The following is a 16,140-nucleotide window of genomic DNA, read 5'->3' as shown; positions in this document are numbered from 1 at the left end:
AAGCGTGCAAACTCACTCATTCTTGATGAAGGCATATTTGTTGATGGTCTCTATGACGTCTTTGAAGAGGATCTTAGACGTCAGTGTGTAGCCATGGTGAACGATGGGCTCACCATCCTGGCCATCCCAGCAGTCCACTGTGGAATCAGGAGAAAAAAAAAACTTTCATGCAGGTGTAAATGATCTATCCTTTTTTTAAATTCACTAAAAAGAAATGCAAAATGCTTGCATTATTTATTTCTTTTTATAACTCCATAAACTCTAATCTATCACATTACTGTGTTACATTGTATATTATCTATATACCTATTGTGTTATTCATTGTTTGTTCACATTCACTATTATCTAAGTTTAAGCAACATTTTTAGTCTCATCGTAGAATAAATTGATAACAGCGACAGTAATTTGCAAATTAATACATTCTGAACAGCAACTGTAAAATTCAGCTTTACAACAGAGACAGCAGCAAACTCAAAATTCCAGATCTCATCCTAAAATCTTCAACCCCGACATTAACGGCAGGTCAGTGTTTGTCCAAGTCGCAACGGTGCAGCAGTGGACTCGGACCTTCAACACAGCGACAGCCGGCCTGGAGCACCCAGGCGTACATGTCCACCCTGGACTGCGACATCAGCTGGTCTCCCATCAGGTAGGTGTTGTGCGAAGAGGCAATAAAGTAGCTGCACAGTGGCCGATTCATGTCCTGGTTCACACTGTAGTGGTCCGGGTTGAAAATGTCCCCAGCTGGGCTGCGCATGTAGTTGGTAAAGCCTGCAGTGGAGAACATCAAGTCAGTAATTAGGACGGCTGGGAGTTTGACCTCCTCGCTCCACGCTTTGTCCTTTTGAATTGAAAAGTTTCCCCTGCTGTGAATCCGGCGGTCGAGCTCAGATTGACAAAACCGCAGTAAAATGTAAAGGACTGCTTGATTGATTGAACTAGTTTGACATGTGCACTGGTTAGTAGTACCAGTTTACGAGTCGCTTCAATCCTTTGATACAAACATCATGCAGTCGTTGCTCCTGAGGCATAATGAAGCACAGAATGCACTGTGATGGGAAATCTTCTGGCACCAAAGAATTTGGTCGACAATATAAATAAAGCAGCAGCTCTTTGCTAATTTGACCCCGGGGCAGATCCACACCACACACACAGCGCTGCAGGCAGCTCCATTTGAAATACAAACAAGCAAAATGAACAACTAATGACCTGCAAAACACTTGCAAAGTCAAAAGTGAGTTCTAGAACAAAAAAGCAACTCACCATCAATTCCCAAAACTCCTTGCTTTTGGTTTTCAGAGCAGGGCTCAAATTTGTTAATGATCTCCAAGCAGTGGTCCTTGGTCACCTTGGTCATCTAGAAGTGAGGAGATTGTGACATGTTGACAAGGTGACATGTTTTTTCCTGACAGACAGCTGGAAATAACTGCAACTCCACTGGATTCTGAAGCATCGGCTGCTAAACGTTCCCTACGCGTCACGTCAGTGTCCATCCTGCAGCAAAGTCAAACCGTTTACCAGGCAGCTGTGATCTGCAGGGCACCGATAGGCTAATCACAGCCGCTGGGAGGGAGGGGGGAGGGGGGGACATGTACTGTGTTTCTGGGACATTTAAAAGAGCAGGGTTCTAGTGTAGCAATGGCATGCGTCATTTCTAAAGGGTTATTTACATTAAAAAAAAATAATAATAATAATTAAAAAAAATCCCAAATCCTGCAATTAATGTATTAATTTGAGGCAAATGTTCCAAATGATGCTGAACATATTTAAACCTGCCATCCATCTGACCATAGATAGCACATCTAGGCATCTTTGTCATTACCCAGATGTGAGACTTGCTTGTGAAGAGCAAACGACTTCCAGGAATTCAGTCTCATCTTCCATCAAAAGCTTAAACTACGACAGCATCACTAGCTCCTATTAAAACCACTGCAGTTGGAATTCTTTAACCGTCGCTCTGCAGCGCTTTCGGAAAAACCTCAACTTGATACGACGCAGGAATATATACATAACCGTCCGTCTTTGTAGCGGTTTCAAATTTCCCAGTCCGTGCGGAAATAACAAGCACCTTTTGCTCATTCTGGAGGAACCGGGTCAGGTCGTCTGCGTCCAGGTGGTCCTTCAGGTTGCTGTAGGTGAGCATGAGCAGGTAGAGATCCCGACGGGTTGACATCATCTTGTAGAAGGAGCAGAACTCCTCGAAGCCCAGCGTGCCCTGGTTGTCGTCGGTGTCAGCCTCCTGCACAGCCAACACCACACCGCCACCAGACACATTGTAATGTTTAGCATTTACACTGCAAACCTGAAATAATACAGATTTAAAAAAATAAAGGAAATTCTGGTCATTTCTGCTTGTGCATGGTTTCGGGTGAGACGATCTTCTTTCTCCGCTCTGGTTCGTGAGAATATACTGTCATCTTGAGGGACGCACAAACACACTGTGTTGCTTATTGTTAATAAAACAAAAGAAGAAAAGTCAATTCTTGTCATTCCTGTGCTCCTATATATACAGGTAGTACCCGAAAAACTGGAATATCCAGTAAAAGTTGTTTTATTTTGGCAATTTAACATAAAAGATGAAAGCAACACATTTTATTGAGCCATTCCACACAAACTGACATCCCAAGCAGTTCCTTGTTGTAACTTTGCTGATTAAGATTTTCAGCTTATTAAAACCACAAACCCACAAACTCAGAAAATTATTATAAAATTTGAGTTGTTTTTTTTTTTAAGCTGCAAGACCTGATCAGCAAAATCCAAAGAAATTAAAACTTGAAATATATTGACTTGCATATTATTCCTTTATATAATCACGTTCACATTCACCTTTTAAGTTGAATTGCAGAAATACAGCAACCTCTTCAGGATATTCTAATGTTCAGGGTAGCGCCTGAATGTGTTGCAAGAGACGTCATCTTGCTGAAACGTCCACTTCTGATGTGAATGGAGCGTGCATGTGCAAGCATGCGTGTTTCCACGTGCACGTGTAAATATGAAAATAAACTGCACTTGGAGACCTCAGACTGATTCATCACACAATACAGTGCATCAGCTTTTTTTCCACCACTGTATAGGAAACACTTCAGACTTTTTGGTTTTGTTTTGACGGCCGTTGAAAGGCTTCCACTGTTTTGCACACACAAAAAGAACCCCAGGTTAGTGCAGCCCCCCCCGCAGTGGGTCAGGCCACGTGCCTGTGTCATCCTGCGCTGGGTTTTTAGCAGGCAGTCAGCGACTGACTCCATATGCCGTGCTGCACTGAGAGCGGCCACGCACTGTAGGGCAGTGATATTTTGGCTTGTTAGCACGTGACCTCTGAGCTGCCCGCCGCACTCCCCACGCTGGGCAGTGAACTGTGCAGCGCAGCGTGAGAGGCCGCTGCAAACCGACAGCCTTCTAATGCTTCCTTTCAATGCAGATGACACTCAGGGTTTCTTTCTGCCTGCAAAAAAATCCTAAATAAGTCAATGAATAAATAAAGATTCTCGCTACCGTCCCTGAGCGCGTCCTCGTGAAATACATACTCAGGTTTTCTGGATGATAAAAAAAATATTATTATTCTGGAGAAGAATCTGAACCTGATGTTAATTTTCTTCAGCGTTTCTATGGAATTGTGAATTTGACGTCATATAAATCTGCTGTGTGGGTTCTCCGGCTTCCTCCCACAGTGCAAAAACATGTGAGGTGAATCTGGAAACTCTAACTTGTCCGTAGGTGTGCATGTGAGAGCGGACAGTTGTTAGTTTCTATGTGGCCCTGTGATGAAGTGGCCAGGCTCCAGCAGACAGAGGCGCTTTTCTCATTTAGGGCGGAGACGATGAGAAGGAGCGCCGCTGCCTTCGCCGGTTCTTAGTGGACAGGAAACATCAGTCTGCCTTTATTGGCTTCCATCCGTTAGCAGGCTGGCGCTCTGTGTTTTAGCTCGGCAGCTGATAACAGAGACATAACAGACCCAAACAGTGGCAGACATCCACTTGTACTTCTGCAAGCCTCCACTAGGGGAGGCTTCCGTGCTCTTAGTGATGACTGAGAACGTAACTGAACTGGATTCATCCAGCTAGCGTTCTCCAGTGCTGAGGGTTGTGGCTGCTGCCGGTGCCTGACCTCACAGTCTTTGGGTGCAGGTGAGGTCACACCCTGGCCAAGCTCATCATGGCAGGGCCACATGGACAGAGGCAACCGCCCACCCTTGCAACCAGACTGATTCATTATTTGTTAATGTCGTTCCGTCTCTCCTGCTTCATGCCGTCTAGAGAAGTCTAAACAGACACAATGAATAATAGTGTAACCATCCAAGTTGAACTGAATACGTTGGTTTACAAATTACAAAACAATTGGAAAATATCACGTCAAACATGCACTCAGCACTTCATGTTTTTATTTATTATAGCTTTGTGTCTGTTTTTTTGTTTTTTTTTCGCTGTCTGCTTTTTATTGTTGGAATGAATGTAATGCAGCTCACCACCTGAATTTCCTTTGGGATTAATAACGTTTGATCTAATCTAATCTAATCTATTGGATTTACAATATTAAGTCAATGTTTATGATTCCCATTGTCTGCATACCTCTGCCAGTCATCTCAACTTCTCTTTGGAATAATGATATTACTACTATCTACTATTCTCTCATTGATGCACCTCACTGGATTGTTTTTATCATCATTCTGTTTTAGAAAAAAAAAAATTCAATTTCATTTTTGTTTTTTCTCTCTGTAACAAGAAGAAAACTTGCAATGGTGTGCATTTTAAAAAGCAACGTATGGTGCCGTGCACACACGATACTGCCCCAGACTGACAGCCACAGTGACAGAGTGAATACAGGTCAGGCCTGCAGGTCTACAGGTCTCCCCGGCTTCCTTTCAAGTAGGTTAAGACGAGGAATTGGCCCGCCAGACCGTCAACACGCAGGTCGGCCCCTGACGTCGTTGACCCGGCATTACACCAGAGGCCATCTGTGTCCCTGCACAAGCATATGGGCGGCGGCGCTGCTAGCGAGCCGGCTAGCAGGAAGCTTAAACAACACGCTTAACGTGGCAACGTCTTAATCCTATAATGCAAAGGACAGTAAGCGGCTGAGCAGTGTGTTAGCCAACATCTGCAGCCACAGCAGTGGACAGTCAGTGTCTGCACTGCTTACTCATTCACACTGCTCCCAAGTGATGCAATAATCCCATTGAATGGGGTGGGTGTCATCATTTAGTGCTCATTAGCTGCAGACTTCTTGTTGTTTTGGGCCGTTTTAGGAGCTGCCAGTGTAAATAAAGCCTTCCCACCTGTGATTGATTGGACAGCCGTGCTTAGTGGTGAGTGGGTTGGAATCAGCAGCAAACCCAAACACTGAATCTACTCTATTTAAACTGAACTTCCCTCAGCAGGGCTTCTCCTTCCCCACACTGACTGGCCTGGGGAGAATTTCTTCAAATGTTCAGTGAGGTGCAGCGACTTCAAATATCGATTTGCTGATTGATCATGGAAGGTTTAAGTCGTGAATGTCTTCCCAAAGCGGTTTCTACTTAGCAACATCAGTGCAGGGCGCATTGAAGCACAGGAAGCACAGCAAGCAGCCTGGTGTTGAACAAATGCTCTGGTCTGTTGCAGGACATCAATGTCACCACACTGTTGTGTTTCTCTGTTTCAGTCATGAAGAGACCCCGTGTCATAATGTGATGTATATTCCCAGTAGTGAGCTGCATATCAAGGCACACTTGATTAGCAACTGTTTGGTCAGTTGGTGATTGACGACCTCCTGTTTTTAGCAAATGTGCCCAACATGGGATTAATAAATGTCTGCCATTCTATTTGCTCCTTACACTTTGATGCACCACAAGCTGGGAAAACGTCACACGGCAAAAGCAAATGTTAAACCTGAATAACAATAATTAGTTTATAAATTGTTTTAAGGAATGAAGATCATTCTCTAATCGATGAAGCTGTTTTAGATCCACTGGAAAACCTGCAGGGAGTTTTGTCACTGCCATGAGGGAAAGACAGAGTTTAGAATTTAGACTCTGCGGTGCCGCGGTGGCAGAACCGGACCGCTGGAGCCGGGACGTTTGCACGCTGCCTGGAGACCACCGAGTGCCGGCGGTGCTTCTCATACCTTGAACATCTGCTTGACTTTCTGGCGCGGCAGGTTGACGTTGAGCTTGTGGAGGAGCTGGAGTACCTCGCCGATGCTCAGACTGCCGTCGCCGTTCTTGTCGGCCTCGGCGAAGGTCTGTTTCAGCCACGTGACGACGCGGAGCGGTCAAGGAAAGCAAGCGCGACGAGCCGAGACGCGAGCGACACTTTAGAAGGCCCGCGAGGTTCAACCGGAGTCCGCCGGTAAAAGGATATTGGTCCCGGGTGCGCTGGCGTTTGGCCAGGCTGTCCTCGTCGCTGATGCCGGCCATCAAATATTTCAAGCCCGTGATCCAGGTGCGCGCCTCCTCCCCGGTCCCAGACACCAGGTCCAGGGACGCCATGTGTTCTCCATAGTAGAGGCTGAAGCAGCAGTTGGGGTCAAAGCTGCCCTCGGCGTAGCGCTGGAAGATCTCCGACTGCTTCCCCTCGCACACCTCCCGGATGGAGTCGATGGAGACTGATGGAGCAATCAGACAGACGATCACATGGAGCGGTAACAGAGTTGAAAAGAACGGCCACCTGGAGCAGATTGTACAGAGAGCAGGACGGCATGGGGAAAAGTTCCCAGCGGGCCTGAGGAGAACCGATCTTTTAGTTTTGGTGCTTCACTGTGGGAGGAGCCTCTGTCGACCTTGCATGCACTGCAGATAGGAAGCGACCCTGCAGAGTCTTCCCCAATCCCTGCAGGCTCGCTCCAACCGCCACTGCCTCCACAGAGAGAGAACACCTTGCAAAGAAGCACTAATGACCTCCTGGTTGACCTGTGGCTGCTCCACCAGGACAGAGTGGGCTGCTGCTCACACAGAAGTTGCCGCTGTATTTACAAGCCATTCAGATTTTTTGGAGTTTGGGGTTTTTCTGCTTTACAAGCAAAGGTTTGTGATGAGATTTAGATATGGCCATCCACTGTTACAAACTTTTCCTCATAGCAGGGATCTCTCGCTCTCTCTCTCTCTCTCTCTCTCTCTCTCTCTACCTTGTCACTGGGGACATGGAATCACCCCAACAGAAGCTTTAACTCTGCCCCTAGTGGCCGACCGTCTACGAGAGCGGAGCCAATTGAATGGGATGTGAGAGGACGGTGGATTAAGAGAGATGAAGCCGTGCACCGCCTGCCACCCCCCCCTCCCCCCCACCCCCCCCTCCACACACCCACACACACACACACACACACACACACACACACACACACTCTAATGTGTGAAAGTCGATTAAAGCCAGTATCACTCATTTGGCTGTTGGGGGGGGGGGGGGTAAGTTATAATATAGCCTTTAGCATGTTTGATAAATACACTGATTAATAACAGCTAACTGGTGATCTGTAAATGATTTCAGCAGCATGTGCAGAGGAGACGCTGCTATTTGGGCAGATTAATGTTGAGGAATAATTAAGTTGACTTAAGAAGCTTATTAACTGTGTGGCTACAGAGCAGAAAGACCAACAGTAACCAGCCCTGCAGACACACAAGGAGCTGCTTTTTTTTTTCCACTTCCTATCATTACAAAAGGTTTGGTTTGATTTGTGTTAATTCTATTAAGAGGTGCTTTACAGCTCTGCGGAAACAAAACAGTAAAACGCCTCCAAGATGGCAAGAGTTTACAGTGATAAAGGACATAAAGGGCTTCCTAAGAGACAATATATTTGCCACGAGTTCAGACAAATTCAAGCAAAATACAAAAGCAGAAAATATACCAAAACTGAAGCTGTTATAGTGAACAGGTTAAAGCCATGCTAATACAATTATCACTAGATAGATAGATATTGCAATATTTAATAGGTCAATTCAAGTCAAAGACAAAGAGTGACACATGTGCTAATAGATTGCCAAGTGCAATGGTGAAAGAATGCACAATGCAAAAGAGGTCTCCATTTTCTTGGAAACAAGTCAAAACATGCACGCTAGCTCTAGCAGCTGGCTAAAGACTTCATGCATGCTAGCTCTAGCAGCAGGCTAAAGACTTCATGCACATGCACGCTAGCTCTAGCAGCTGGCTAAAGACTTCACAGTTTAGACTTTAAACACTTTTGCTCTGAGCAGCTGTTGCTGTCAAGGTTCACTATGTTAACTCTTAGGTTCTTAGAAATACTAATCAACGTCTAATAAAATATTTTGCCAGTAAATGGAGGAGAGACACTCACTCTTGGCCTTCTCATTCTTGCGCGACGGCCTCCAGCGAATGCAGGACTTGTGTTCGTCCAGATAGAAGAAGCGCACCAGTCCCTTTGAGCCGCCGCGTAGCTTCACCATCTGGGTTCCCATCTGCATGGAGCTCATACATTTCTCCACTGAAGTGAGGAAAAAAGAAAAGAAAAGGGGAAGAAAAAAAAAACGTTGGAAAGTTGTCAAGTGTATGCTGCGACTCAAAACAGTGTGTGACAGACAAACAATGTGCATACATGACATGTTTTAATACGCATTTTCACAATATTCCATCTGGGCTTCAACAAAAACAAAACAAAAAAAAAACAACCCTAATTAAATGGTGCAAACGCATGAACACAATGGGGCAACGCCGCCACGTCGGATGTGTGTGTCACTGCTGTCAGGGCTTTTCCTCGTCAGACGCAAAGAAAAGACAGACAATGAACCTCTGTCCCGTGCTAAAGGCAGCGCTGAGGCTAAACGACCACTGACCTGCAGACAGCTTTGGTTGATGAAACAAGTGGGTGGAACAAAAGACCAGAATAAGAGCGAACAGAGCAGTGAGAGAAAGGGCTGAGATGCCGTGGAGTATTGTTTATAATGAGCAAAGTGTGAGTGGACATGTTACACAAGCAGAGTTCAGGATTGCACATCATCAGTAGAAAGCTGCTGAACGCTGAGACGGCAGTGCGGAAGTCAGAAACACTAAATCACAGTGCAGGTGCACTGTTGGGTTTGGATTCGCTACTGATGCACCGGGAGGGAGGGGGCAGGAACTGCATGTTGATTTGCAATAATGACAGCAGAGTACAGTAGATGTAAGCACTGACCTTGATAGTAATTTGGGTTATTGGACAGCTTTGCACAGGAACCTGATAGTGAAAGTCAATAGTCTCTCCTGGTGCGGCAGTGCAGCCGCTGGCTGCGTTCACACCCGGTGTAGCCAGAATATCAATGATCACTCACATTTACACTCAGGTTCCCAAGTAATGTTCAGAAAGTTAGGCCACTTCACTTGTATGTGTGTTTGTGTGTGTGTGTGTGTGTGTGTGGGGAGGGGGGTCATGCTGCCAAAGGTCTTTGACACACAAACTCCATCGCACCACCGTTCCATCACTTTGTCCTGATGTGACACCAAACAGGTTCCAGCATCTTTACAGTTCAGAGTTGACAGAAAGTCAGCGGCTGACATGTGACTGATCTGAAATAAATGAGCCGCACCGGTGCCGTTTACAGTACATAGATCTCCAAGAAGGTGGTATGCAAGTGAACTAATGCCACCCAGCGAGGCATGGACGGCTCTAATTGAGCATTGATTTGGCATGGCTGCGGTGTCGGTGCAGGAAGCCCCTCCCTCAGGGCGCCTGGAATGGAGTTCAATCCCAGCTGCCAAAACCTCCGCTGGTGCGAGCGGCAGCAGCAGCAGCAGCAGCAGTAGCAGCAGCAGTTCCTTATTGCAGAGCCCCAACTCACAGCGCTGTTAGCAGAGGCACGTTTGCATGCTTGGTTGTTAGGCTGTGCTTCCAACAGCACCACGTCCAGGTCCAAGGGTCCAGGACGCCGAGTCTCAGTGCTCTGTGAGCTACGGCCCAGTGCAGCGTCTCTCAGCGGCTGCAGGTCTCTGAGGGCGCGTTCACACCAGCAAAGTCCTTCAGTTGGCTTTCTTTGGTCCGGACCAACATACAATGTACCTTTTTCTGGTTTGGTGCCATTCCTTTTCACATTGCAATCTTGGCAAGAGTCCCAGGATTTGACAACAAACCCACAAGTGTTGCAAAGATCGTTCAATCATTGGACAAAAGGGTCACGGGAAAATACGCAAATTCAACAATCATGGAGCTCCAGCGTTTGCAGGTCCTTTGGAGTATCAAAAGCTCCACGTTGAACCACGACTTGTGTCAGCCTGACGGTCCGACAACGTGCTACTAAACCTTCTACTATGCTAACCAAAACATCATTTCCCACACTGGCTGTGGCTACGGAAGCCCGTGACGTGTAAACAAGTGTGCGATTTCACAACTGGTTGGAGCCACGGTGCGGTCGCTGTCACACGTCAAGCGAACCGCACCATGGTTGGTTTGGAAGCGAACCCAGACCTCCTCTCCGTCTCCGTCTCCGGCGAGGTCTCGGACCGCCTGTTTGCGGTCTGTTCAGTCGGAACCAAACAGGGCAGGTGTGAAGACGCCACTTTGATTGTACTGCTGGATTGCCAAGAGAAGAAAGAGGTCATTGTAAAGATTATCCACAAGTTTTTCCTTTAATGTTTGGACCAGGGAGCCGTCGGTGCTTCGGTGCCGCTCGGACCCAGAAGTGACGCGGTATGAATGTCTAGCTGCAGAATTCTGGGAAATCTCACGGAACGAGAGTTCCGGCTGATGGGCTTCGTACCGTTCAATGGAAGCGCAGCTGCAGTCATCAACACCACCAGAGGGGCGCCGAGGTGGCTCTGCAGCAAACAACGGGCTAACTGCTCCGTGATTATTACACGCTTCCTGTTTTTCAGCTTCATCGCTGTACCGCTGCATTTTGGTCACTTTGTGACGGCAAAGCAAACGCATGAGACCACAGTGAAGCGTGATTCCCGTCGGGTTCCTTTAAATCAACCTCCTATCTTTCAACTGGAGTCAACACGAGTGAAGGAAAGCGCAGTGCAAAGTTGCAGTGCAGAGTGAGAGCCACATGACCTCTGCGTGGCCCATTGCCCCGGCCAGGAGACAGACAGAGGACGACACAATCAATGTTGGAGCCAGCACAGAGTCCCTGTGGCTGGGGAGCTATCGATCTCACAGCAAGCCGGTGCCCAACACACACAGTTCAAATATAAAGAAATGCTGCACTCATGTTTTGTTTTTACCGTTTTTCACGTGTTTTGTCACATTTTACAGAGAATGAAATTGAATGTAAAAAAATTGAATGAACCGTAAATGTGGTGAAATCGTGGCAGAGGTACAAACTAAGTCAGGTGTAAAAAAAATAAAAAATTTTAAAATTTTAAAAAAGGCTGAACATAACAGATTTATTGAAAAAAAAAGCATCTGACCCAACTGGATCTCAAGGCAGACCTTCAGGTTCAAGTACTGAATAAACATGTGAGTCATTACACACAACACATCCAAACAAGCAAATACTCTCGTGTGTGTTATTGTTGTTCACCATCCACATCCAACCGACCCTTAATGATTTTGCACTTTGGGCTTTTTGTCATGCAACATAAATGCCACGTGAGCGCGGCGCAATTTATATTGATTCCAAGGAAGGAGTCTGCAGTGGCCAGCGCCTGGGGGGGGCGGCGCTACGGCTGAGGGCCGGCACTATCTCAGCTGTAGTGGGGAGTTGGGGGGGTAGGCAGTAATCCATGAAATGAGCCGCTGTCAAAGCACGGTGGAATGAAAGCAGCCTGACTGGCTGAGCTTCCCGGGCCTCCTGACACTGAGACACTGAGCTGAGTGGCTCACCCTGCTCCGCCTGTCACGGCTGAGCTGCACTCTAACAGCCATCGCACTCACTCGCTCCCCAGGCCCACATTTACATGGGCTGGACCGGCGGCCTGCATCCGGCGCCACGCCGTGAGCCCGCTGTTTGCGATGACTCCGCTAAACGTCCAAAAATAGATCCTTTGGAAAATCAGATTTTCGAGATAAGTGGAGATGAGGAGGGGCAGTGGGGAGTCGGCCGTAGACTCATCCCGACTTGACTCGACTGGTGGAGTCCCACGACCCAAATTCATTCCACGGCACTCGAATTTATTCCACAAAATTAAAAATGCAAGCCTGCTTTCTAACACGCCTCGATGATTGAAATTGTTGAACTGAATTGTGTCCTGCAAAATAAATGCCCAGAATTATCTCTACAAATATATATTTATATTAAAATGGGGAGGGACTGCCCTCAAGGCGACGACCCAATACAACAGCGACCCACTTTTACAGCATGAAGCCCGTCAAGATGTAGCCAGAGACTTGTTTCTGGACGTGCTAAACGCTGCTGTGATCTGTGCTTGCTGCAGTGATGACTCCCCAACCAGAGGGCAGCGATGGGAGTCACGTCCTGTTCAGAGAGGAGTGTGTTTGCAACAGCGAGCGCTGTGTGGGAAAAAGTGGTGGGAAGTCAACCGACTCTTTGAAGAGTTGGACTGCGCTGTACAGCGGAGCGGCACGGACCACAGAAAAGGCTGAGAGTTATTATTTTTCTTTGCTAGCAGACCAAGCAAATGTGTGATTTAAAATCATAATATAGTTATCAATGCTACCTTTACTTTGGGGATACACAGTAGATGACAAAGGAGGAGGTTTTAACCTGATGCCCCCCTGTTTACTCAATAAATGGAATCTAATTTGGATCTAAGTGAAGTTAAAAAAAAAAATCAATGATGTAAAATCATTTGTCTTGAAATCCAACAATGTGGTTTCAAGCACACTAGACAGAATCCCGAGTTGAATGAAGTACAATCCTTGAGAATTACATTGCAAACAAAATCAATATAACTTTAAAAATGTTATTATAAAAAAAGCAATGCGTCTTGTATTGTTGGCTACAGGATGAGCGAGTGGAAACTGATCTGCCTCTTATGTACGATGCAGTGTGCATTTGCTGAATTGATAACGAGGAATCACACTTTAGGATTATCCATGGTTCAGAATTTCACACTTGTTTTATTTTCCATGTCTCTAGTAAGTCATGTTGAATGACTGCTAACATCCACAAGAGCAAAGTACAGCACACTGGGACTGGCAGAGCAGCACGACGACCATCACTAGCAGGGATCCGCGCCTGTTGCCATGGCAACCAGATCAGACTTAAAGCGTGCTGAATGCAGAAAAGACATTTACAGTTTGCTGGGAATTAGCTGCAAGTTCAAAAGGCTTAAAACAAAGTCAGCGCGATAGAAAAGTTGCAACTGTTGAAAGTCATGTTTGAACTGAGGGACGAAAATGTAGCTTTTGCTCCTTTCTTAGACCCACACCAAGAAATCCATTGAAAAGATTTAACAGTACCATCCATCAGTCATCTCTAGCCGCTTCCCTCAGGGTCACGGGGGTCTGCTGGAGCCAATCAGCAGCTGAGCCACAGTTCATCACAGACACCCAGAGGCCCGTTCACACTCACTCCTATGGATCATTTCAGAGCTCCCAATTTCTGGAGTGTGGGAGGAACCTGGAGAACCAGGAGAGAACCCAGCAGACACAGGGAGATTCATGCAAAGTCCACACAGAAAGGCCCCAGGCCCGGATTCCAACCCGCAACCTTCTTGCTGCGAGGCGACAGCACCAGCCACTAGAGCACCCTGGTGGTGCTTGACAAAGAAATCAGTAAAGCATGACCCCCAACAAAGTCACTGATGGTATCCATGAGGTATTAACAACTTCCTCCTTCGCCGGCGCTATGGTCACTTAATGGGCTTAGAGTAGGAAACAAGTCAATGGCTGCCAGCCACACGGTCTCCCACTAAAATAGAGCAAGGACTGCGGCCATGTAGGAGCAGCAGGAGTCGCCTCAGCGGCCCGGCAGGCCAACCTGGGCGTCTGCTGTCCCGCTGCCACACTCAGAATGTGGGCCAAGCAGTCGCAGTCAGCTGCAGTCAGGACACTAGGTTAAGCCCAGGAGGATTGTCAACACACCATATGTTGCACCTACTTGCACACGAACAAGTAGGTGCAACACACACACAGGTGATTCCATGATGCAGATGGTCCCTTTGCTGGCGCTGAAGCGCCACAAGCTAACACAGTCTGACAGTGGGTCACACACAACAACACACAGCCAAGTGTGTGAGAGAGGCCTCAAAGTTGATGATGCAAATCAATTTAAGCATCAGGGCAGATTTTAAACCTGCAAACTCTATCAAGTAAAATCATTCTCATATCATTTGCAGAAAACACTTGAAATCTGAATGTAGCCAATTGGAGAGCTCGGTGTGTGCATACTGACTGCTTCTTGCACGACTACATTAACTTCATGAAGTAAAAGCAAATTAATGTCCTCTAATATTCCTAGTAAATAACAATAATAACTATAATAATAACAATAATAATAACATGTTTCATGACTAAAAATCAAAGATCAATGACCCGCAGCGCATGTCTGTTCTAGTCATCTCACCATGCCCAGCACAGCAAATGAAACCATTTCTTTAATCCACAGCAAAGCAATTAAATCTTCCCAATGAAAGAATTTAAATCAATGGAGTGAGGTATGCTCATTCATTGTGCAAACTAATTAGAAGCAAATGAGAGTACAAACCAACCAATCAATTAGCCATCTAACTGTTGATGTCCCTTGCAAAAGCTTACCCATATAGCCAAGCCTCCACTTGGAGAACGCCACAATGCTGCTGCCAATCCAGAAGAACTCCTCCACCACGCCAGACACGGGCCATGGCTGCTGCTGGCTCTTCAACTCAGCCAGCTCCTTCTGCTTCTCCTTGTCTCCCCCTCGGGAAAAAGCTCCCTTGGCCGGGGGTGCAGGCTTGTCTCCGGTGGCGGCCGGCGTGGTGGAACGAATCAGGGCTGTCGACATGGGGCCGATGGGGAAATAGCTGCTCATCTTGGATGCGCTCATTGGAACAACCGAGGTTCAGCTGTTGTCAAATCAAGAACTTATCTATTCCCCCCCAAGACATTTTCTCTCAAAACGATTGAGTAAATATTATTTTTAGAAAACAACCTATATTTTAATTTAATTGTGCGTTTTCAAAAAGTCCAATAAAAAATTTTTTTTAAATGCTCTTGGTAGTAGTTTTCGTAAAAGGACTCCGCACAGAAAAATGAAGTGAGAAGGAAGGAAATCCAAATGGCATCAACAGTTGGTCGGCAAAGTTGTGAAGTTATTCTTCCAGTAATTCTTCAAAATGTGTCCATCTCAATGACCACAAAGACGCTGCGGCACGTTCCAATCACTTGAAATCTCCCGAGTTGTGCGCGCTCGTAGCTTGAGTCTCCCCCCTCAGTTCACATTCATCAATGGTCCTGGGAAACAGCTGGCTCCTCGTGAAAGAGACACTCTGGCTGCATGCATGGAGTGCAGGAAGGACACGCAGGCAGAAGACTAAAACGGTAAGTGTGCAACATGTGTTGGGCGGGCAGAAATCCTAAATCCCTTAGAAGCAGTAATCCTGGTCTAGGAGATTTGCTAAATGTGCAGACTGAAAGACCTGCAGCAGGCAACGCATGAGAGGGAGGAGAATAGGACTAATGAACAAGATACAGCTAGAATTCATGGTTCAGAACCTGGCATAAAGTGACCCAACACTTTCTAGAGGATTTACAGAAGGTTGACTCACAATGCAATCTGTTAAAGTTTTTTTTTAATTATTACTGCTAAGGGTTCAGGGTTAGTAGTTAGTAGCAAGTAGTAACAGAAATTCATTAACATGTTTGTTAAATTTGACAGAAATGTAACGATTAACGATTTCCAATTGCAACAAGCACAAAACATTCAACTAACTAATAGAACTAATGTTATTATCAAAAACACGTTCAAATTATTAAGACATTTTTTATTCATTTTTGGTCAGTCTTACATATCCACTACTAAAGCTAAAACTGCATCTATAAAAAAAAAAAAAAAAAAAGCACCATCAAAACCTTGAGACTTGCATCTCTGAAAAACCAACGTGCACAAAAAAAAAACGATGCGTGTTACTGAATATGTAACAGTTTGGTTCACAGAGCTGACAACGTCTGACAACGAGGGCAACAAGGGACCGAGCTCAAAGCAGAATATTTAGGCTGGCTTCCAAAAATAGCCTCGGTCAATACAACCTGAATCGCAAATATCGTGACTGTCATGACATAACTGGAGGCTCACCACAATCATTTCAGAGAAACTGCATCTGAGGATGAACAAGACTTTGCCCCAAGGCTCAATGCTGCGCA

At 46.1% G+C, this 16,140-nt stretch overlaps 1 protein-coding gene across 1 annotated transcript in view; it reads right to left on the bottom strand.

The window, feature by feature from the left end:
• The window catches only part of plch2a (phospholipase C, eta 2a), a 35,103-nt gene extending 20,237 nt beyond the window's left edge, over positions 1-14,866 (bottom strand). The window contains exons 1-8 of the mRNA XM_076041633.1: positions 14,557-14,866; positions 8,263-8,409; positions 6,336-6,579; positions 6,100-6,229; positions 2,069-2,239; positions 1,264-1,357; positions 568-771; positions 17-137 (exon numbers count right to left, since the gene is read on the bottom strand). Of these exons, the coding sequence (XP_075897748.1) occupies positions 17-137; positions 568-771; positions 1,264-1,357; positions 2,069-2,239; positions 6,100-6,229; positions 6,336-6,579; positions 8,263-8,409; positions 14,557-14,824 (1,379 nt within the window). The 5' untranslated portion in view covers positions 14,825-14,866. The remainder of the gene's footprint in view (positions 1-16; positions 138-567; positions 772-1,263; positions 1,358-2,068; positions 2,240-6,099; positions 6,230-6,335; positions 6,580-8,262; positions 8,410-14,556) is intronic.
• Between the last annotated feature and the right edge of the window lie 1,274 nt (positions 14,867-16,140).

Source organism: Nelusetta ayraudi, unplaced genomic scaffold (genome assembly GCF_046127955.1).
Source record: "Nelusetta ayraudi isolate G7.1 ecotype Tasmania unplaced genomic scaffold, CSIRO-AGI_Nayr_v1 ptg000070l, whole genome shotgun sequence".
NCBI classification, from domain to species: Eukaryota; Metazoa; Chordata; class Actinopteri; order Tetraodontiformes; family Monacanthidae; genus Nelusetta; species Nelusetta ayraudi.
The sequence above is the reverse complement of the archived record's forward strand: the minus strand, read 5'-3'. Positions and strand labels throughout refer to the sequence as shown.